The 21,941-nt window shown below is 49.3% G+C and overlaps 1 protein-coding gene across 1 annotated transcript in view; it reads left to right on the forward strand.

Annotated features, from left to right (window-relative positions):
- Positions 1–21,941, forward strand: part of TCF7L1 (transcription factor 7 like 1) — a 164,629-nt gene that overhangs the window by 116,820 nt on the left and 25,868 nt on the right. Inside the window, exon 4 of the mRNA XM_082643166.1 lies at positions 21,717–21,800. Coding sequence (XP_082499292.1) covers positions 21,717–21,800 — 84 coding nt within the window. The remainder of the gene's footprint in view (positions 1–21,716; positions 21,801–21,941) is intronic.

Here is a 21,941-nt window from a genome sequence, read left to right on the forward strand (position 1 = left end):
GGAAGGGTAGGCTAGGGTCTTGATGCCCATTGAGCAGGCAGGTTTTATTCTGCAAGCAACACAGAGCTCTCGGCAAGGCAGTGAGGCAATCAGTAGCATGACGGATGGGCTGGCCCGAGGAAGGGCTACAGGCAGGAGGTCAGTGGGGAGTCTTTGCAGAGGTCCAGGGCAGTGAGGAGGAGAACAGAGCAAAGGGAATGATTTGAGAGACCGTCCAGAGTTAGAAGGACAGGACTTGGTCCTCCGTCAGATGTAAGGGTGAGGGAAGGAGAAAAGACTGTCCCCAGGTGTGTAAAGTAGTCAGAGTGACCTTGCGTCCTGGTTCTTATCTGTTGTCTGATGTGTTAGGGTTCTCCAGAGAAACAGAACCAATAGGGTTGTGTGTGTGTGTGTGTGTGTGTGTGTGTGTGTGTCTGTCTGTCTGTCTGTCTACGCAAGTATAGAGGCTGGCAAGTCCCAAGCACTGCAGGGTAAAGACCTGAGAACCAGGAGCGCCAATGATGTAGTTTCCATCTGAAGGCTGACAGGCTCAAGGCCCAGGAAGAGCTGATGTTTCTGTCTGAGTCCAAAGGCAGAAAAAAAGCTGATGTCCCAGTTCAAAGGTCATCAGGCAGGAAACATTCTCTCGTTCAGGAGAAGGTCAGCCTGTTTGTTCTACTCAAGCCTTTAACTGATTGGACGGGGGCCCACCTACCTTACAGAGGGTAATCTGCTTCACTCAGTCTACCGATTCAAATGTAATCATCTCACCCCAAAACACCCTCACAGAAACGCACAGCATAAGGCTGACCGAATATCTGGGCACTCCATGGTCCGGTCAAGTTGACCTCTAAACTAACCATCACCCCTGGTGTGATTGTTAAAATGTTCCCCTTTGCTTTAAAAAGATGTGTGAGGGACGTTAGGAAACTGGATCAGGGCTGGGTTTCGCTGAGTCTGTGTGGGATCAAGCTGCCTGTGTCAAGATGCAGAGGAGGCTGTTGGGAATGAGAAGTGAGGTTGGGGCAGCCACAGGTCGTGCCCACCACTGGGTCCTGACCAGCCTGCGGGTGGACGGGCTTACGCAGCCAGGAGGATTGAGAACACAGCCTTCGAGGGGTAGACCCGACACTAAGGAGAAGTGGAGAACCAGCCGAAAGGGGGGTTCCAGAAGCTGAGGGCCTTCTTAGGGAGGAGAACTGGAAGATGACATTGAATTTGTAGTTAGAGGGTCAGCGGTAACCTTCCAGGAACCGTGTCAGTGACATGGCAGCCAGATGGCAGTGGGATGAGGCATTGGGAGTGGAAGGGACAACATTGGGTGTTTTGGGGTTTTTATAAAAAGACTATTATATATATACAATTTTTTCTTTGTTGGCCATGTCCTATGGCTTGTGGGATCTTAGTTCCCCAACCAGGGATTGAACCTGGGCCCATGGCAGTGAAAGCGCCAAGTCCTAACCACTGGACCGCCAGGGAATTCCCCCAAAGACTATAAAATAAGGGAGAGAGGGCAGCAACACAGGGGCCCACCCAATCGTGGGACACTGGCCAACTGCTCTGATTTTCCTTCTTTGGGGAGAAAAATGGAAATTGAGAAGGAAGAAATTAATGACCCATTCAAAGCATGACTTGAGTTTAATTTAGCATGTATTTGAGTATCCCTGGCCTCAAGGAATTAATAAGAAGTGTGGGACATGTACGAATGTAACACAGAAAATAAAGGTGGATCAAGTAGAGAATTTGGCCAGTGACTTACCAAAAGTGTTCAGATGAGCCGCACTTAGCCAGTCTGGCTCTGTGTGCATCACGGATCCCGGGACATGGAGATGGAATTGTCACTTATTTCAGGGATCGCCTTTCAGGCTCAGTGGATGGGAACCAGGGCCTCAGGAAGGAAGTGGCAGAAATGTGGAATCTTGGGATCATCGGATGCGGGCCCTGAACAAGGCCTGATCACCTCCCAGTCCCGCTCCCCAAACAGCTGCCTATGAAAGTTCAGTTCCGTAAGCAGCCTCATGCCCAGGCTATGCCTAGAGTAGGTGTGCTCCTGGGTCACTTGGGAAATGACACGAGGTTCAAGAAATATTTTTAGGACTTCCGTCCTCTGAAATGTACCCCCCTTCCCCAACCTAACTAGCCTAGCCCAGATGCTTGAAATTCCATAAAGACCAAGCCCTCGATTTGGTTGGAGAGGTCGGGGAATGCGCTGCGGCCCCTCTCCCAACCCAGAAGTAAGGCATGTCTTGTGCTGACGCCAGTAGGAACGTTAAAGGGATACTGGTTGTGATGGTGAATTTGCCCAGTGACATCAGCAGGAATCACGGTGCAGGCATTTCCTGTCTAACCTCCTGATGGTTAATTTGTGAGACTCTGCAAAGGATGCTTTCAGGTTGTGGATTCTCCATATTTCCCAGACACTTCCACTTTGAACTTTATCCATATAATGGTTTCTCTGTAATAAAGACCGTGTTCTGAGTAAGCATTTAAGCAGGGGCGAGACATGGGACCTGGCATACAATAAGAAACACTTAAAAATGTTTAAAGGGGCTTCCCTGGTGGCGCAGTGGTTGAGAGTCCGCCTGCCGATGCAGGGGACACGGGTTCATGTCCCGGTCCAGGAAGATCCCACATTCCGCGGAGCGGCTGGTCCCGTGAGCCATGGCCGCTGAGCCTGCGCGTCCGGAGCCTGTGCTCCGCAACGGGAGAGGCCACAGCAGTGAGAGGCCCGCGTACCGCCAAAAAAAAAAAAAAAGTGTTTAAAGGGTAGGTGGGTGAATGCTTGCTCTGGGGGATAAGAATAGTGTCAAAGGAACAGGATCAGATCCACGGAGGTCATCTTTGAACGAGAAGCCCAGTGGGTAGAAACTGTTGAAAGTTCTTAGGGGAAGGGGTTCTTAGCAGCTGAAGAAAGCTCTTGAGAGTACTTTAGCATCACCTGGGGAGCTTTAAAAAAGAAATAAGAATACTCTAGTCCTACCCTAGAACATGATAGGGAGGGGAGACAGGAATCAATGTTTTCAAGCTCCTCCAGGCAAGTCCCAGGGAGGTCTGAGCTCCTGTAGACGGTTATCTCCACAGCCCTTCCCCTCTGGTCGAAATGGTACCCAAACCTTGCCCCCTTTGGGGCACCCATCTGTGTTCAGCTGGGGAAGGAAAACAGCTGGAGGAAGCGTGTCAAAGGGCACTGCCTGTGGAGTGGGGCTGAGAGCCGCTGGTGGTCACTGCTGGCCCAGCGCATCTTGCCCAGAGACAAGTAGAGATTTTCAAGGGGCTGATATCACCCCTTTTCAGGCCCTAGTGGCGACGGTGGAGGGGAGTTGTCAGGGGTAGGACACCACTCGAGGAAAAATAGCCCTTAGAAATTCAGAAATGAGAGACTGGAGATTTGAATATAGACTTTAATGATTTTTTTTTTCCCTGATCAGTTTTATCTGTCTTTAAAAATTCTAATTAAAAAGCGATTCCCGGGCTTCCCTGGTGGCGCAGTGGTTGAGAGTCTGCCTGCCGATGCGCGGGTTCATGCCCCGGTTCGGGAAGATCCCACATGCCGCAGAGCGGCTGGGCCCGTGAGCCATGGCCGCTGGGCCTGTGCGTCCAGAGCCTGTGCTCCACAACGGGAGAGGCCACAACAGTGAGAGGCCCGCATACCGCAAAAAAAAAAAAAAAAAGAAAAGAAAAAGCGATTCCCATTGCCTATATTTGTTTTTATACTTTAAAAGCAATATATGTGTAGCCAAAAGAAGAAAATTAAAACACCCATAATCTTGTCATCCAGAGATAAGTTCAGCTCACCTCCTGATGTGTGTATCCTTCCAGACCTCTCTTCAAAACATATATGAAGACTTTTTTTCAAAAGTGGGATGCTATACATATTTGGTATCCTGCTTTTTCATTTTAACAGTATACACACTTTTCCACGTCTATAAATATTCACCTACTTCATAAGTTAGGATATCATATTTGTAGCATAAGTTACTGAATATCTTTCAGCTATTATATAAACAGCTCTTCAGTGAGCATTCTTGAGCTATATTTTGCTCACATCCTTAATTATTTCCTTAGGATACATTCCTAGGGGTGGTAAGCCTTTGGACGACTTGATACATACCTGCAAATTGCACAAGAAAGCTTTACTAACTTACTTTCCCACCAACAGGGTATGAAAAAGTGCCCATGGTAACTAAAGAGGGGGAAAGCCTTAGCCAATATGACAGACTGAAAGTATTTAACTCATTACTGAGTTCATAACTTCTTGACCCCAAATTCTGCATACAAATGGAAGTGGAGCCCAGAGATTTCCCTTAACTGTTTGGGTAAGTACCTAGACCAAAGGATCTTTACTGCCTCTAGGATTTCTGAGGCCTTTCCCTGATGTGGTTTTCAGTACACATGGCATCTATCCTGATCCAAAGTCTTTGTTCAGGCTAGTCCTTGGCCTGGCCTGCTCCCAATGTGTGCATGGGAACCACCAGGGGGCAGTGTGGAGCTATGGCCACACTCAAAAAGTCTTCTGGATTCTCCAAAACAAAATCTTGAATAATACAATCATTCCTTTGTTGTGTGTTATATGACTTCTGCTGATTGGCATTCATAATATTGCTTTGCTTAGAGTAATATTTCATCCCCTTCCAATTATTTTTATATTTTCCCATGTAAGTTATATGTTGGTTGAAAAAAATAACCTGATCCATACTAGCTCTTCTGCAACTGGGCGCCAGGATGCCTAGGTTGTTCTAATCCCAGCTCTGCCAGTGGCCTGAGTGCCCTTATCTGAGAAATGCCAGGATGGACTGGAGGAGTGGTGTGGTTTATTTCTCTTCCAACACTAGTATAATGAAAGGGTTAAGAGTGTGGCCTTTGGGATGAACAGGGCTTGGGCAAGTTACTTAACCTCTCTGTTCTATTCCTCTGTTAAATGGGAACAATAATAGCATCAATTTATAAGGCTACGGGACTTCCCTGGCAGTCTAGCAGTTAAGACTCCGTGCTTCCATGGCATGGGGCATGGGTTCGATCCCTGGTCGGGGAACTAAGATCCCGTGTGCCACATGGCGCAGCAAAAAAAAAAAAAAAAATTTATAAGGCTATGAGGATTAAATGAAATAACACATGGAAATACAATAGTGTGGTACAGTGCTTGGTATAAGGTAACTGATCGGTAAATGTTATTTTTTTATTATTAAATTTATTTATTTATTTATTTTTGGCCGCCTTGGGTCTTCATTGCTGCGCATGGGCTTTCTCTAGTTGCGGCGAGCGGGGGCTACTCTTCATTGCAGTGCGCGGGCTTACTGCAGTGGCTTCTCTTGTTGCAGAACATGGGCTCTAGGCGCGTGGGCTCAGTAGTTGTGGCTCGTGGGCTCTAGAGTGCAGGCTCAGTAGTTGTGGCGCACGGGCTTCGTTGCTCCGCGGCATATGAGATCTTCCCGGGCCAGGGCTCGAACCCGTGTCCCCTGCATTGGCAGGTGGATTCTTAACCACTGCACCACCAGGGAAGTCCCAGTAAATGTTATCTTTAAAGACATCTGTTTACTCTTCTATGCAGACAGTTTGCTATCCTTGGCTTTTGCACCTACTTACCTGCTTACCTAAATGGTAATATCAGACAGAATATAAATTCCAGAAATGCTGTGTTCCACAGTAGTGCTAAGCAGCACAAGCCTGGTGTCATCATCCCCCACCACCAGCCCTACAGAAGATATGCCAGGTTATTTTTTGTGATCAATATATAAACTATATGGCGAAAGGTTAAAATAGTTAGAAGCAGATATGATATCAGTGAATTTTTTTTATTTGATCAGTCTTATTGTATTAAGTAAATGGAGTCTTTGTCGGCTCATAGACCACCCACTACCAGTAGATGGTCCCACTGGCTCTATCCACTGCCTGCCTAGAAGGCTGTGGATACCACTGCTCTTGCCCTAGGCCAGCAAGGGTAGGGTCTCTGGTAACAACCGCAGGAGCCTAGCCACTGATTGCCTTTGACCTTTAGATGCTTTTCCACCTAGAACTGGCTGGGAAGCAACACCCAGAGGGTAGAAGCGCTTGTGTATCTGATTCTGTTGACTCTGAAACACCCTGCCGTAGTCATCAAGCAGCTCTCAGATGACGTGCTATGCCAAGGGCTGTGGCAACCCAAGGCACGAGTAAGTGGTTCCTGAGCCCAAGAAGCTCCAGGGGAGATGAGGGGGGATCCGCGAGCCTGGCTATGAGCAGGGAAGTCAGTGGGGCAGCAGGATGTGTGCATGACTTGCAGAAGGAACTAGGAAGCCATTGCAAGGTCAGGGGTGGTAGAGGTGAAAAAAATACCGGGGCAGCCCATGGACAGGACGCAGCCAGCAGTGAGGGAGAGGGTGGAGGGAAAGATTTCTGAGGTTTTGACCTGGGAGTGCACAAGGGGATGGTGGGTCTGGGTGAGAAGCATTTGGGAAGAAAATAATGGTGTGTCTTGGGACATGCTGACTTTGGGGTTATGTCTGCAGACCTCTCCCAGTTCCTAGGGATGCCGCCTGTAATTTGCTGTAGCCTCTGGACGACCATACGAAACACGTGATTCCACAGCAGTGTTCCTCAGATGTCCCTTATGTACATAGTACATCATCTTTGCCACATAGCACCTATGGCATCTACTTAACATTTTTCTTTGAATTGACTCACTTTATTTCTACTTTTTAAAATGGGACTTTATTGAAAGCAACAGTGTCCAAGAAAGCAGTTTTCCATATATATATATATATATATACACACACACACACATATATATGCTAATGCCTACTAAAGTATTCACTTTAATACTAAAAATAGGAGATGTTATTTAATAGAATTGAGATGGGAATTGGCAATACCCTTTGGTACAATTGGTACAATACCCTTTCATGAAGTGAGGTGGGGACTTCTCTGGTGGTCCAGTGGTTAAAACTGCACACTTCCACTGCAGGGGGCACAGGTTTGATCCCTGGTCAGGGAAGTAAGATCTTGCATGCCACATGGAGTGGCCAAAAAGAAAAAAGAAATTTAAAAATTAAATAAATAAATTTTGAAAATGAAGTGAGGAGGAGGCATGAGCTTGGTGTGATAATGCATATAAGGTATCAAGATACAATATACCCACCATAAGCATTACTTTCTCAGCCCTTCCACTGTCCTATCCTAATTTCCGGCAGCCTCTCTTCCATATGAATGTAGAATCGTTTTTGCTCCCTCTGCGTGACTAACCCACTCGTGCACACAAATTTGCATACACAGCAGCATCGGATGCAGGGACCTGGACTTCGGGCCCCGTTATCAGGGGTGACAGCCCTGTGTAGAGATGGCTAGTGTGGCCTTATTCTCAGCATCCTGTCTCGCCAGTGGGGTCCAAGATCTCTCTCAGAACTGCCCACCTATTGAGGGACCTCCTCAGACATTTCCCATTTCCTGGTGCCCAGGAGTTGTTGACTTTGGCCACTGCTGGGCCTGCGGGAGCCACGGAGAGGGCTTCTGGAGAGAGGCCCTCGGAGCTCCATGCACGGGGAGGCAGCTCCAGGCCGCCTGGCTGTTCTTTTGTGTTGTGTGCTTTACTGGCCCCAGATAAGTGCTTCCTGTTCCCCATTGATTATCCACAGATCCTGCTTCCTTTCTCCTCAATACCTGGGATGCCTTCCAGCTTCTCCTCCCACAGGGGAAATCCATAAACTTCAGAATTCCCAGGCCTGCTTTTGGTCAATGGGCTTTGCGGTCATTACAGGTTTTGCTATTCAGTCACATTCTCCATGGCTCCTTCCCCTCTGTCTAGGAACGTAGTTCCCTATGTGCCCAGCCAGGAGGGAAATGTTCCTGAGGCCTGGTCTCACCTCTCCTTTTCACCAGCCGGAGTATCTGTATCTACTTCAGGCTTAAATCCGAGTAAATAGCCTACACCTCACAGATCAGTTTTAGCCAACTATTAGTGGCTGCCTGGTGTACTGGGTTGAGAATTCTGAGGTCTTAACCCAACGTTAATTGGGAGAAGTGCCATGATCTATTGGCAGTGTCTGCCATGGGTCCACCAGGGGAGTGTGGTAGCACCCATGCCTGGTATTTGCTATCCTAAGATTCCAGGATGAAATTGAAGCTTCTAGAAGACAGAGAGCATGCCCTCGTACCCTCTCAGTCATACCATAAAAGTCCAAAGCCCCATATTCCCGTGCCAACTGGACCATCAACTAGTTCATGACCTTGTGTAAATCCAAGAGCTTCCAGCAGGCTCAGTTTCCCCATCTTTAAAATGAGGATGATAATATCTGCTTTATCCATATTTAGGGGTCAGTAAGATCAAATGAGGTAATTAAAGTGCTTTCGAAAGTAAATGACTACAGGGACTTCCCCGGTGGTCCAGTGGGTAAGACTCTGCATTCCCAATGCAGGGGGCCTGGGTTCGATCCCTGGTCGGGAAACTAGATCCCACGTGCCACAACTAAGAGTCCGCATGCCGCAACTAAGAAGTCTGCATGCTGTAACTAAGACCCAGCATAGCCATAATTAATTAGTTATTAAAAATTTTTTTGAGCAACTAAATGACTACAGAAGCGTATTCTCCCTGTGTGACCCACCCAGCTCAGATGCCACCTCCTTTGTGAAGTCTTCCGGTCTTTCCACGAGAATCCTGCCCATTTCAATCCCTCTCTTCTCTGAACGTGTCATCTGCTGACTTATATTCCAGTTGTTTATACGGCTTTTAAAAAATCTCCCCTGTGGCATATCATGCACATAAATCGCCACCTGATAGAGGAGGTACCCATTAAACATTTATGGACTGTTCTGTACAGAGCTTTCACTGCCTCTTGGTCAGTTTTATAAGTCTAAGTAGGCAGTTCTGTAAGAATGGGAAGCCACCTGATAGCTTTAAATAGGGTAGTCTTGTGTTTTAGAAAGATGTTTCTGGGAGCCAGTAAAGGGTGGACGGGAAGAGATGGGGAGAGAGACAGAAGCAGTGGTGACACTGAGGAAGAGGATTGGGATCCCTTCATCTCCATTCACCACGCTGTTCTTTGATATGGACAACAGACATTTTGTCAGTCTGAGGCCAAATGACCTGCAGCCCACCCCCGCCCCCTTCGAACTGGGTTGCTCCCCCCAGGTGCCTCCGGGATAGTGTGGAGCAGACACTGAACAGGAGCCAGGAGACCAGCTGCAGGTGCTGCGGTGGCCCAGCTGTGAAGAGGGAGGACCTGAATCCCTAGAATCTAGAAAGATGCCCAGGATCCATGGAACTTGGTGGCCAACAGGAGGTAGGGGAGGCAGCTGAAGACATTAAGGTGGTAGATTTTGAGGTTTCTACTTGGGAAAACTGAAGGCACAGGTTGGGGGGATGAAACTAATTAACCTAGGGTTGCTGTTATTTTAATAGTTTTGCTTACTGTTGCGGTAGTATGCTATACAGTCACTGTAAAAATTTCAAATGAATAAGAAAAGCGCAAAGAAGAAAGTAAGAGAATTGCCCCAAATGCTAAAACCCAGTGAGAACATCTTGGTAACTGTCCTTCCGGGTTCCGCCGTAACTGGCTTTTCTCACTGAAGAGTGGGTCCGAGACGTTTATGCAGGTCAATAAATGTAGACCAACCAGAGGCCACACAGGACCTGGAACCACAGGAGCCAAGGCGGGAGAGGGCTTCCGGGCAGGAAATGTGTTTCCCCAGAGACGCCTATAGGATTTGGCAGGTAAAAGGCCAGTTGCCTTTATTTTCTTTCTCGAGGCATCAAGGGCCTTGCAGTCACAGAGACGGGTGGGACGGTGGTGGGAAGTGGAAGCAGCAGTGACTTCCTGGGCTCCCCTCTCCCTCCGCTCGCGTGCACGCCCCAGGGACCGTGCCCTCGCCTCCTATCACATCTGCCCGAGTGAAGGCCAAATGCAGTAGAGGCTGCACAGTCCTCTGTAATTAGGAGGAGCCCCAGCGACCCCTCTCACTCACTCCCACCCTTCCCCTGCCGCCCCCATAGACTGTAAGCCCTTTTGGCTACACATCTTTTTTCCGTCCTTCAACCCAGTACCTGTACGTGTGACAATTCCCAGCCTCACTTACAACAAGAGAAATGTGAATTGAAGCTACAGTGAGCTACGGCTTTCCACCTGCCCATCTGGTCAAGATCGTTAAGTTGAGTAACACTGTGTGGGCAAGGGCTTGGGGAGATGAGCTGTCTCGTGTGCTGCTGGTAGCGAGCAGTGTAGACTGGGAGGTCTTCGGTAATACTTCTCAAAAAGCTAAATGTACATGCCTTTGACCTAGCAGTCCCCTCACAACTGGAGGTGGGTCCTACAATTTTACTCAGACATGAGCAAAGTGATGAGGCTATTCATGGCGGCAGAAGACTGGGAAGCACCTGTACGTCTACGGTCATGGGACTGGTTAGTAGATTGTGGTACCTCCATGCTGCGGTGGCTGTGAGGCCGTCAGCAGAATGAGGCTCTCTCTGTACTGGTGTGGGGTCAGCTCTAGGTGCACACGGTGCAAGGGCAGAGGCCACAGCGGGGCCAGGACAGGTGATCGTACGTGATAGCAGGGGTGTACCGTCAGTATACGCCAGACGTGGCCACGACAAGGCTGGAGCCGGCGGGCAGAGGAGGACTGGTCAGGCAGGGGTCCGTCCCGGGAAGGAGGGCCCAGCATCCAAGGCCAGTTCCTGTGAAGAAGCTTCTCTGTGGTGTGTCGGGCAGTGAGCACAGAAACTACCTGGGCCCAGCAGACCCAAGTTCAAAGCCACTGCAAGAGGCTACATAGGACTCAGGAGGCCTGTAGCTCCAGGCTTGGAAAGTGAAGGACCCAAAAGCAGTTTGTTTAACTTTGACTTTTCTGGAAAGCCCAGGTCTCTGCCCCAGAAGTCCCTTTAGCACAGAGCAGCTGTACCCAGAGCTCTGGGGGCAGAGGTCCCCTGCTCCTTCTGAGAGGAGCACACAGCGGCCAGGAAGCCATGCTCGGCCAAGTGTCCAGCTCTCCCTCAAGACCACACGTGTCGGCCTCCAGCCATCTGTGAGCACAGCCAGCCGTCCCAGCAAGTCGGGGCAGATCTGAGGCCCCCTCAGATCTCACCTACAGTCATTGGTGTTGCCCCAGCCACTTAGAAGCATCTCTTCCCAACATTGCCATCGGCGGCTCACTGCGGGAGCTTGCAATCAGCCACGGTGGGAATATTTACACCATGAATCCCAGCAAATGCTGCAAAGCAGGGCTTGTCTTTTTGTTTTTGCTTAGAGAGCCAGCTGTTCAACAGTTACCCACACAGGACCTCTCCCCACGAAACACCCAGAGATGAGTGAAGAGCCAAACCCTGTTAATTAGCCGTCCCTGGGAAAAGTGCAGGTAATGCTCATTGAGCAAGAATAACTAAGTCTTAGTGACTGAACACGCATCTCCCAAGAGCTTGCCGCGTGCCCAGCTCTTGGTCCTCTCCGAGTGATCACCCCTCTAAATGAAAAACCCTTTATTCAGGGCTTCCCTGGTGGCGCAGTGGTTGAGAGTCCACCTGCCGATGCAGGGGACACGGGTTCGTGCCCCGGTCCGGGAAGATCCCACATGCCACGGAGCGGCTGGGCCCGTGAGCCATGGCCACTGAGCCTGTGCGTCCAGAGCCTGTGCTCCGCAACGGGAGAGGCCACAACGGTGAGAGGCCCGCGTGCCACAAAAAAAAAAAAAAGAACCCTTTATTCCCATGTTACAGGTGAGAAAGCAGAGGCTCTGAAAGGTCAGGTAACGTCCTCAGGTACACAGCTCGGAAGTGGGGATCAGCTAGGACTCCTGGTTCTGTATCTGTTGAGCACCTCAACCCAGGCTCCACTCCCAGGCATCCACTGTGCTTTAGACAAACAGCTGCATTTGATCATTTGATTTTTCTTCCATAGGAGGCTGGCTGGTCCAGGTCCCGGCCTTCAGGCTGATGAAGTAAAATAGCCCCATTTTACCTTTTTTTTTTTTTTTTTTTTTTTTTTTGCGGTACGCGGGCCTCTCACTGTTGTGGCCTCTCCCGTTGCGGAGCACAGGCTCCGGACGTGCAGGCTCAGCGGCCATGGCTCACGGGCCCAGCTGCTCTGCGGCATGAGGGATCCTCCTGGACCAGGGCACGACCCCGTGTCCCCTGCATCGGCAGGCGGACTCTCGACCACTGCGCCACCAGGGAAGCCCGATAGTCCCATTTTAAAGGTGAGATGATCTAGTCCAGAGAAGTTAGGAAGAGCCTGGAACCCTGCTGTGTCACCTCTGTGCTCTGTCTTCCACCACTAGAAATTGGCCTCTGGGGGGGAGCCAATTTTAAAAACAGCCCTTTCATCAAATCTGGGAGGCAAAATGGCCAGATTCTCTGAATTGGGAGGGGAAGAGAGTAGTTTGAGGCCATCCAAGAAAGAAGGGGAATTATTGGGGAGGAGATGGGTGTTTATGGGGAAACTGAAACCCAGCCATCCCACTCTTTTTTTTTTTCTTTCTTTTTCTTTCTTTTTTTTTTTTGGCCGTGCCATGCAGCATGTAAGATCTTGGTTCCCGGACCAGGGATGGAACCCGCGTCCCCAGCAGTGGAAGCACGGAGTCTTAACCACTGGACCACCAGGGAAGTCCCCAGCCCAGTCTTATTTTTGAGTTTGCTCTTCAGTCGTGGAATAATCGTGGAGCCCCTCTGCTGCCAGTGCACAGAGGGGCTCCAAAAATATTTGTTGACTAAGTTGCTGTGACAGGTGCCAGACAGACAAAAGTCACTTCATTGGTTTAAAACACTACCAAACTGTGGTTCTAAATAACTTCTCCAAGGAAAATTGTGTCTGTTGTATTAAATTGCATAGTCACTTATTATAGTGCTTTGTGGATTTATTAATTGGATTTATCTGTAACAACTCACCTATCAACAAAACCTCAAGAAGGAACCCGGGGAACTTCCCTGGTGGTCCAGTGGTTAAGACTCCATGCTCCCAGTGCAGGGGGCCCGGCTTCAATCCCTGGTCAGGGAACTAGATTTCACATGTCACAACTAAGACCCAGCGCAGCCAATACATAAATAAATAAATATTTTTAAAAAGAAGAAGAAAAAGGAACCCAGCCTTCTACACTTGAGCAAAACAAAGAAGGTGATTGTACTTGGGGGTTAGTGCCATTCATAAAACTAAGCAAATGCAGAAACTACTCATCTTTAGAAAAAGGAAATAAGGGATAAGGGTGTAAACCTTGTTTTTTATGCTTTTGCTCCTGGAATTGTGTCTAACCCATCGTTTGGGAACCAGTTCTTCTAATACTTTCATTTTATCTTCCTCAGTGACTTCTGAAAACTAAACGTTGTTCCCACTTGGGAAAGCTGTTCTGTCTCCTCACAAATGAGTTCATTACTCAATGTTGGTACGTTTCAAATTTAGATCAACTTATGTCCATTTTGATAGAAGATAGAGGACTTTAAGAAGCCTCCAGGAACAGGCAGCGTTGGGTGTCATAGGCTCCAGGCTGCATTTACAAATTCGTGGCAATACTAAGCCAATTGAAGTGAGAACGAATCGCTTAAGAGTGAAAGGGGCTCCATTATGTGTGTCTCATTGTCTCGAAAGGATTCAGGAAGAGGCTGGATGAACCATGTTACAGATGTGGAAACTGGGGCTTATGAGATTGATAACATGCTTAAGCTCAAGGTGGGACAGGGTCTGGAGGCATCCTGAATGTTGGCTTCTGGGCAAGGAATTGAGGATGCGGACGTGACCGTTGAGGAACTGACGGTTCAAAAGACAGGCAGGGGCTTCCCTGGTGGCGCAGTGGTTGGGAGTCCACCTGCCGATGCAGGGGACACGGGTTCGTGCCCCGGCCCGGGAAGATCCCACATGCCGTGGAGCAGCTGGGCCCGTGAACCATGGCCGCTGAGCCAGCGTGTCCGGAGCCTGTGCTCCGCAATGGGAGAGGCCTGCATACCACACAAAAAAAAAAGACAGGCAGAATTTGCAAACGGATAACAGCAGCAGCATACTGAGTACCATGGGAACACCAAGCACAGCTGGGGCCCAGAGGTGAGTGTGACTGGCCGTTGTGTGCAGCTGGAGAAGCCTCGTCAGGGAAGGTGACCTTGGTGCAAGGAGGGGATAGAGTTTCCCATGAGTAAAGGACACACCAGGCCAAGAAACAGTCGAGCAATATGGCACAGTGAGAGTGCATTAAGAACGTCAGTGCAGGGACCTCCCTGGTGGCGCAGTGGTTAAGAATCCGCCTGCCAGTGCAGGGGACACGGGTTCGAGCCCTGGTCGGGAAGAACCCACATGCCACGGAGCAACTAAGCCCGTGCGCCACAGCTACTGAGCCTGCGCTCTAGAGCCCACGAGCCACAACTGCTGGAGCCCGTGCGCCTAGAGCCTGTGCTCTGCAACGAGAGAAGCCACTGCAATGAGAAACCCGCGCACCGCAACCAAGACCCGATGCAGCCAAAAATCAATTAATTAATTTTAAAAAAAAGAAAAGATCTTTAGTGCAGCTGGTGTGAGGGGGTGTGGGGATGGTGAGGGTTGGAGCCAGAAGGATACGTTGGCCCTAGATTGCCGGTGAGTATCCCCTGACCCAGCAACCAACCAAGAAAGGATTTTCAGTAGGGAAGAGATCTGGTAGGTTGGTTTTTAGAAGTCTGAACTCTTGTAGGGTCTGGGAAACCACTGCAACTGTCCCAAAGAACAATTTCATCCCCAATTCTGGCAGAACGGAAAGTAAGGAAAAACTGATAGATTGTTCACATTTTTCATTTATAATACGATTCTTTTTTTTTTTTTTTTTTTGCGGTACGCGGGCCTCTCACTGCTGTGGCCCCTCCTGTTGCGGAGAACAGGCTCTGGATGCGCAGGCTCAGTGGTCATGGCTCACGGGCCCAGCTGCTCCGCGGCATGTGGGATCTTCCCAGACCAGGGCAGAAACCCGCGTCCCCTGCATCAGCAGGCGGACTCTCAACCACTGTGCCACCAGGGAAGCCCCTATAATACGACTCTTGATGTTAAAGATCATCTTTAAAAGGAAGTGGAGAGCATTTTGCACGATGTCCCCGTCGCTGTGGGGTGGACAGCCATCTGCCCACGGGGTTGGGTTTCTAGCCTGTGCTCCTGGGTGGCTGCTGCACCATACCATCTCCTGGGAGGGAATCCTGGGAAGGCCTTTCCTCTATTCATGGGGTCCCAGAATCTCCATTCACCACTGGGGACCAGAGAGGCAGGAAAGACTGGTCACCTAAAGGGGTAAGCTTCTGCTCCGAAGCAGAAAAACTGCAAGACAGGAAAGGTAGAGAAAGGGGCCCTTTCTGTGTGCACCAGGCCTGTCCCTCCCACCAAGGAGAAGCAGAAGGGATTCTGTGGAGTGGGGTCTTCTCACCTGGGCATCTTTTGGAGCTGACTTGCTTCCTGACTTCCAGCTGTAGGGCACCCCCCTCCGGGAACACTGCGATTGAGTCTGTAACATGAGGCTTTGCTTCCTCTCTTGCCCGGGCCCTGCTTAAAGGGTTTTCTGTGAGAACGTGTGAGTGGGGAGAATGTGGGCGTTCCCAAGAGTCCTGGAGGCTCCTGTCTCCACCAGAGCAAGCTTGGAACTGGGGGGCCTGGCTGGGGGAGGGGCCGTCCCTACCTTCTAGGAGGCGGAGGGTTAATCTCCAGAGCTCATTGGCAGTTCTGCCTCTGGACAGGGCATGCTGGGATTTCCTCCCAGCTGTTTTACATCATGAAGATTTGTATGTTGGGGAAATTCCAGGGCACAGCTGCAATTAATCTGCTGCACAGTCTCCAAGCTAAGCGGGATTCTGTGGGCCCAGTGCCCCACCTCCCTGCAAGAAGAGGGCTCTGGCTCTCCAGTGACAGACTCTGCAGAGGGACCCTTCCCTAGGCCCAAGTTGAGCAGAAACAGCCCACCTGGCCAAGGGATATCCCCAAGGAGGGTACTGGAGAGGGGCCCAAGAGGCCAAAAGGGACCCAGAACATTAAGAACAAGAGCAGCAGCACCCGTATACATGATAAAGCCCAAATAACACTGACAGAAACATTTGATAAAGACGTCACAAAAAAAAGAAAGAAAACTTGTTCACTCCTCGGAATGTAGAAGTATGAATCTTAAAACACTCATGTTTAGCATTCCACAGTATATACAAGAACGAACAAGCCACCGTGACCGAATAGGGTTTACCTGGGGAATACAAGGGTGCTTCAGTGTAAGGAGATCTATTACTTATGTATCCATCTCATGTCTGAGTCAAATAAGAGAAACCACCATTTTGGTGGATTCTAAGAGCATTCAACAACTGTCCCAGGGAAAACAATTTAAAAATAGGAACAGGGGCTTCCCTGGTGGCGCAGCGGTTGGGAGTTCGCCTGCCGATGCAGGGGCCACGGGTTCGTGCCCCGGTCCGGGAGGATCCCGTGTGCTGCGGAGCGGCTGGGCCCGTGAGCCATGGCCGGTGAGCCTGCGCGTCCGGAGCCTGTGCTCCGCAACGGGAGAGGCCACAGCAGTGAGGGGCCCGCGTACCGCAAAAAAAAAAGGAACAGAATCATCCTTCCTTAACAAGGTAAACACAGGTTCTAAACCACAGCCTCACTATACTTAACTGTGAACCACAGTAGCAGAACTTCCCATATATATGTATGTATGACTGAATCACTATGCTCTACACCTGAAACTAACATGACATTGTAAATCAACTGTAAAAAAAAAAGTAGAGGGGACTTCCCCGGTGGTCCAGTGGTTAAGACTCTGAGCTTCCATTGCAAGGGACGTGGGTTCGATCCCTGGTCGGGGAACTAAGATCCCACAGGCCACGCGGCGTTGCCAAAAAAAAAAAAAAAAAAGGGACTTCCCCAAGTGCATTCCACGGAACTCCAGTCCCACAAAAAGAGTTTCCCAGATTCAGTAAGATTGGAAAACTGCCTATCTGGCCTGTCTCAGAGAGTCACTGCACACAGCAGCATTTGTAAATTGAGGGTTAACAGTCCTCACCATTTGGGTTTAGCTTTTTCTTTCTGTCTGTTGAGAATCAGAAGAGAGCGCTTATCCCATAAATGGTGGCTGTTGCTGTTGCTTGGCCGTCAGCGCATTGATGCCACACGGGTGCCATGCGTTCCATCACGGTGCGCATCCCCCAGGAGGGAGGTGCTGAAGTCTGGCCATGAGGGACTGGTCAGGAGCCCGTTGTGGCCAGTTGGATGGAGCCTAGCCTGGGCTTGGAGAAACCAGCAGTTTTAATTTGCCCACATGCCATGACTGCGCAGAGAATCTAGGCTTAGCCGCACATCTCTTAAACCATAAGAACATGCTACCCACCAATGAGTGATTAGCCCTGTGGGGCTGGCCGCACATGAGAATCACAGCCAAGAGAGGTTTCTTTCAGCTGAACACTGGGCTGAGCCTGACCTAGGAATTCAGACCGGCACAGCCACCTCCAGATTTCTGGGAAGGAGTCTGGGAAGGATTCTAAGCGGGGTTGCTTCCGCCTTCGGCCCCAGCTCATGGTTCTGGGAAGCTCAGCTGTCCCTTTAGAACGCTCCTTTCCTCAGAATTACAATCCAGAGGTCTTCCATGACTAAGCTGCAGGGACTCCAACTCTTACAGGTCTTCTCCCATCCCCTACTCCCACCACCGGTTTCAAAATCTTAAAAAAAAAAAGCAGAAAAGTGGAAAGGGGGAAGTGACAACCCTCCACTTCCCTATGACTCGGAATGAAGCCCTGTCTGAACACAGGCACAGCCCCCAGCCCCCGTCACCGACTGGAGCAGGAAGGATCCTGGGAAGACGCACACTATTCCCAGAACCGCCTCTCCACGCCTGTCTTATCGGTAAGGAGCCAGACTTCAGCAGTGGACGGGGCTAAACATTTTCACCCACCCTCCAAGCCTCCAGGTTTCATTAAAATTAGTGAGTGAGAGTGGCCCCTATGTAGGTAGAGAAGAGGGAACCTTCCTACGCTGTTGGTAGAAATGTAAATTGGTGCGGCCACTATGGGAAACAGTATGGAGGTTCTTTAAAAAAAAAAAAAAAAAAACTAAACTAAAAATAGAGTTACCATATGATCCAGCGATCCCGGTCCTGAGCATGTATCTGGAGAAAACTGTAATTTGAAAAGATACATGCACCCCTATGTTCATAGCAGCACTATTTACAATAGCCAAGACATGGAAGCAACCTAAAGGTACATTGACAGAGGAATGGATAAAGAGGATGTGGTACATATATACAATGGAATATTACTCAGCCATTAAAAAAGAATGAAATAATGCCATTTGCAGCAACATGGATGGACCTAGAGATGATCATACGAAGTGAAGTAAGTCAGAGAAAGACAAATATCATATGATATCACATGTAGAAATCTAAAATATGATACAAATGAACTTATTTACAAAACAGAAACAGACTCACAGACACAGGAAACAAATTTATGGTTACCAAAGGGGAAATGGGGTGGGAGAGGGCTCACTTAAGAGTTTGGGATTAGCAGGTACAAACTACCGTATATAAAATAGATAAACAAGGTCCTACTGTATAGCACAGGGAACTATATTCAATATCTTGTAATAACCTGTAAAGAAAAAGAATATGCATATACATGTAGAACTAAATCACTTTGCTGTGCACCAGAAACTGACATTGTAAATCAACTATACTTCAATTTTTAAAAAAAGAGTGGACCTTAAGCGGAGAAGAGGCCACTGTGGTTTCCTCCCATCAGAAGCCCAGACGTCTTGGGGGGTACGTAACCACCAAGTACATGATAGACAACCATAAATAGTAGCTACTACTAAAAACCCTTATTATGCGTGTGTGTATGTGTTTATATGTATGTTTGTACATTGATCGCCCCAGTACCAAGGCATATGGACCCTCATGCATCTTATAGTATAGTGGGTACCAGCTCCTCAACCACTAGAGCAGTGGTTCTCACTGGGGGGCAGTTTTGCCCTCCAGGAGATATTTAGCAAAGTCTGGAGACATTTTTGCTAATCACAACTGGGCCGGAGAGTGGGAGCTACTGGCAGGGATGTTTAGCAGCATCCCTGGATTCTAGTAGGTAAAGCCAGGGATGCTGGTAAACATCCTAAAATGCACAGGACAGCCCCACGACGAAGAATTCTCTAGCCCAAAATGTCAGTAGTGCCACGGTTGAGAAACTCTGTGCAAGCACCCTACAAGCCTGCTATGTCTAACAGCCCATAAGGTCAGCGGATAGTATCCTTAAAGACCCAAAACTGCAGCACTGTCCCAAACCGGGATTCAGATCGATTTCTTTGGGCCACCCTGACATGGCCTAAGAAACATTCCTGGTAAGCTACAAGAGTGAAGAAGTGTTCAGTGTGGATCTTTGTGACTCTAAATAGGGAATCAGAGGCTGGTAGAGTTGATGGATTTTAGGAACACTTCTTTTGTGTTTCATGTGGCGAGAGGTAAATTTGGGACACTTCTCTTGAGCACCTGATATTGGTTGTAGAGAAACGAGTGTGATGGTTACTTACTCAAGGATAAGTAAGCTCCAGCCACCTCAAGTGTCCCAACAGGAGAACATGGCCGTGTATGTACTCATTCAGCTTCTGGGTGGCCAACCCTGTGCGAGACAGAAAAGGAGAGAGAAAAGGCCATCAGAGCAGAGGCTGTGGGGAGCAGTGAAATGTTCAAGGGGACAGTGTCATGAAAAGCTTTATGACTCATGTTGTGGTGAAGAGTGTGGGATTTGAAGTCAAGAGACCTCAGCTCCAGCGCCTCATAACGTGGGCAAGTCATTTACCCTGAATTTACCTCCATTAGCTTGTCTGAAAATTGGGACAGTCACCCTGACTTGTCGTAGCAGGGCCGCTGTGGAGATTCAACTGGTTTACGTGTGTAAGTCTGCTTTGAAAACTGCCAGCGTAGCACAAATGTTGTTGTTCCCTAAGGAAATGAGCTTAACTCACTAGACCGATGTTTGTCCAGTGCTGTTAACTTGCCAAAGGCATTTAAATCGCGGTTAGTTCATCTAGGAAGTGTAGGCTCCTGGGAAGGGAAATAGGTGAGTGAGGGTGTGAAGGAAGGAAGCTGATAGGATCAGCAAAGCACAGGCGTAGAGATGACATTCAACTGGGGGGAGGGGCGGGCACCAGAGGGTCCCGGGGGGAACCGTCCTTATCCATTCCCACCTCCCATGGCTAGGCATCCTTGGCCCATCCCAGCTGCCGTCTCTGCCGCTCGCTGGCCCTTGGCAGATGTGTCCTTGGGTTATTATTCCTGCCGGTGGATAACTTTTGGAAAGCCCAGCTCCTGCCCTCTCAGTCAGTTTTTGTGGTTGATGGTGGAGGGCAAAGGGGCACTGCCCAGCCTCCATTCCTGACCTGTGCTCAGAGCTCAAGGCCAAATCATGAGTTTTCTCCCCCTCCCCTGAAACTGAATGACCAGAGCAAGGGATGATTCAAAGACTTCTTTCTGTCTCCTTGGGAAACTCTTCCTGGAGCCACCACATTCTATTAGAGCTCGAATTTTCAAAGTGGCCTCAAGAATTCTACAAAGAGGCTGCATGGCTTGTCTGCTGCCCAGAAGCACCAGATCAGTGTTGACACTCAGACAACATGTGTATTTTGCTCCTGGCAAAGACTAATGGTTTGCTTAGGAAAATAATAGCTGCCATTTATCAAATGTCTTCCACGTGCACAGCACCGTGTTCAATACTAGACATTGTCCCTAATCCTTCTAACAACGTGTCACGTTAGTGATCATCGCCTTGCTTTATGGATGAAGAAACTGAGGCTCAGAGGTGTTAAGACACTTATCCAGGGTCACACAGCATAATTGGCAGAGTGAGAACCTGAACCCACGAACGCTCAACTCCAGAGCCCGTCACTGCCTCTCCACCCGTTCTCTCCCAGACTCTTGCCCAAGACTCTGCCATGCTGGGGTTGAGGAGAGGCTTTTCGTTTAAAGACAATGTGTGTGTGTGTGTGTTGGGGATTTATCGTTTGGTTTGGTTTTTTTGCAGTCATACATGGGAGAGGGTAGGGTACTGGAAAATCTTTTCAAGATCGAGAAACACTACAACGAAGTAAAGATCCACATCCGTGAATATGGACAGATATTACTCGTGACCCTGGAAGTGTCCGGCAGATGGTTTCTATTCATTCATTCACCAGATAGTTCTGGAGAGGCTGTTTATTTCCTGGGGGCTGTTGTGTGTGATGCTGTAAGAGATGGAAATGAACAGGCAGGATGACCATCTGGGAGCCCTGGGTCCCTTGATGAGCCTTGCTTGTCCCGCTACTAAAGACCCTCAGCAACAGGGTCTTTGAATACTTTGGTCCGTTGTGCTGGCTTTTTTTTTTTTTTTTTTTTTAAAGCCTATAGTTACTTATTTATTTATTTATTTATGTTTTTGCGGTACGCGGGCCTCTCACCGTTGTGGCCTCTCCCACTGCGGAGCACAGGCTCCGGACGCGCAGGCTCAGCGGCCATTGCTCACGGGCCCAGCCGCCCCGCGGCATGTGGGATCTTCCCAGAGCGGGGCACGCACCCGTGTCCCCTGCATCGGCAGGCGGACTCTCAACCACTGCGCCACCAGGGAAGCCCTGCTCTCATGTGTTTACCCCAGAATGACGGAGGGGCTGATGGCAGTAGTGGTTGTCAATGTATGCTCTACACTCTTCTGATCTCTGGCCATTGACACAGTAAGGAGCGTGCAGGTAAAATAAGCCACGGCCGTCCCCCCCCCACAGAGCACCTCCCTGCTCCCTTGGGGTGCATGAGAGGCCCCCACTCACCAGCTGCATTGTTTTCTGTCCCCTGTGCAGTACCTGCAGATGAAATGGCCCCTCCTCGATGTCCCCGCCAGCGCCACGGTCAAGGATACCAGGTCACCGTCCCCAGCACACTTGGTAAGTCCGTTTCTCCTTAAAGCGTGGAAGGGACACTCTCGCTGACTTGTCCCATGTCCCTGCCTCCACCTTCCCGCAGTTCTAGCAAGTATTGCCCCAAGCGTGTGAGCCGAACGGTCAGGGGCACAGCAGTTAGGGTGT

The sequence above is a fragment of the Mesoplodon mirus genome, assembly GCF_964341445.2.
Source record: "Mesoplodon mirus genome assembly, chromosome: 14".
Classification (NCBI taxonomy): domain Eukaryota; kingdom Metazoa; phylum Chordata; class Mammalia; order Artiodactyla; family Ziphiidae; genus Mesoplodon; species Mesoplodon mirus.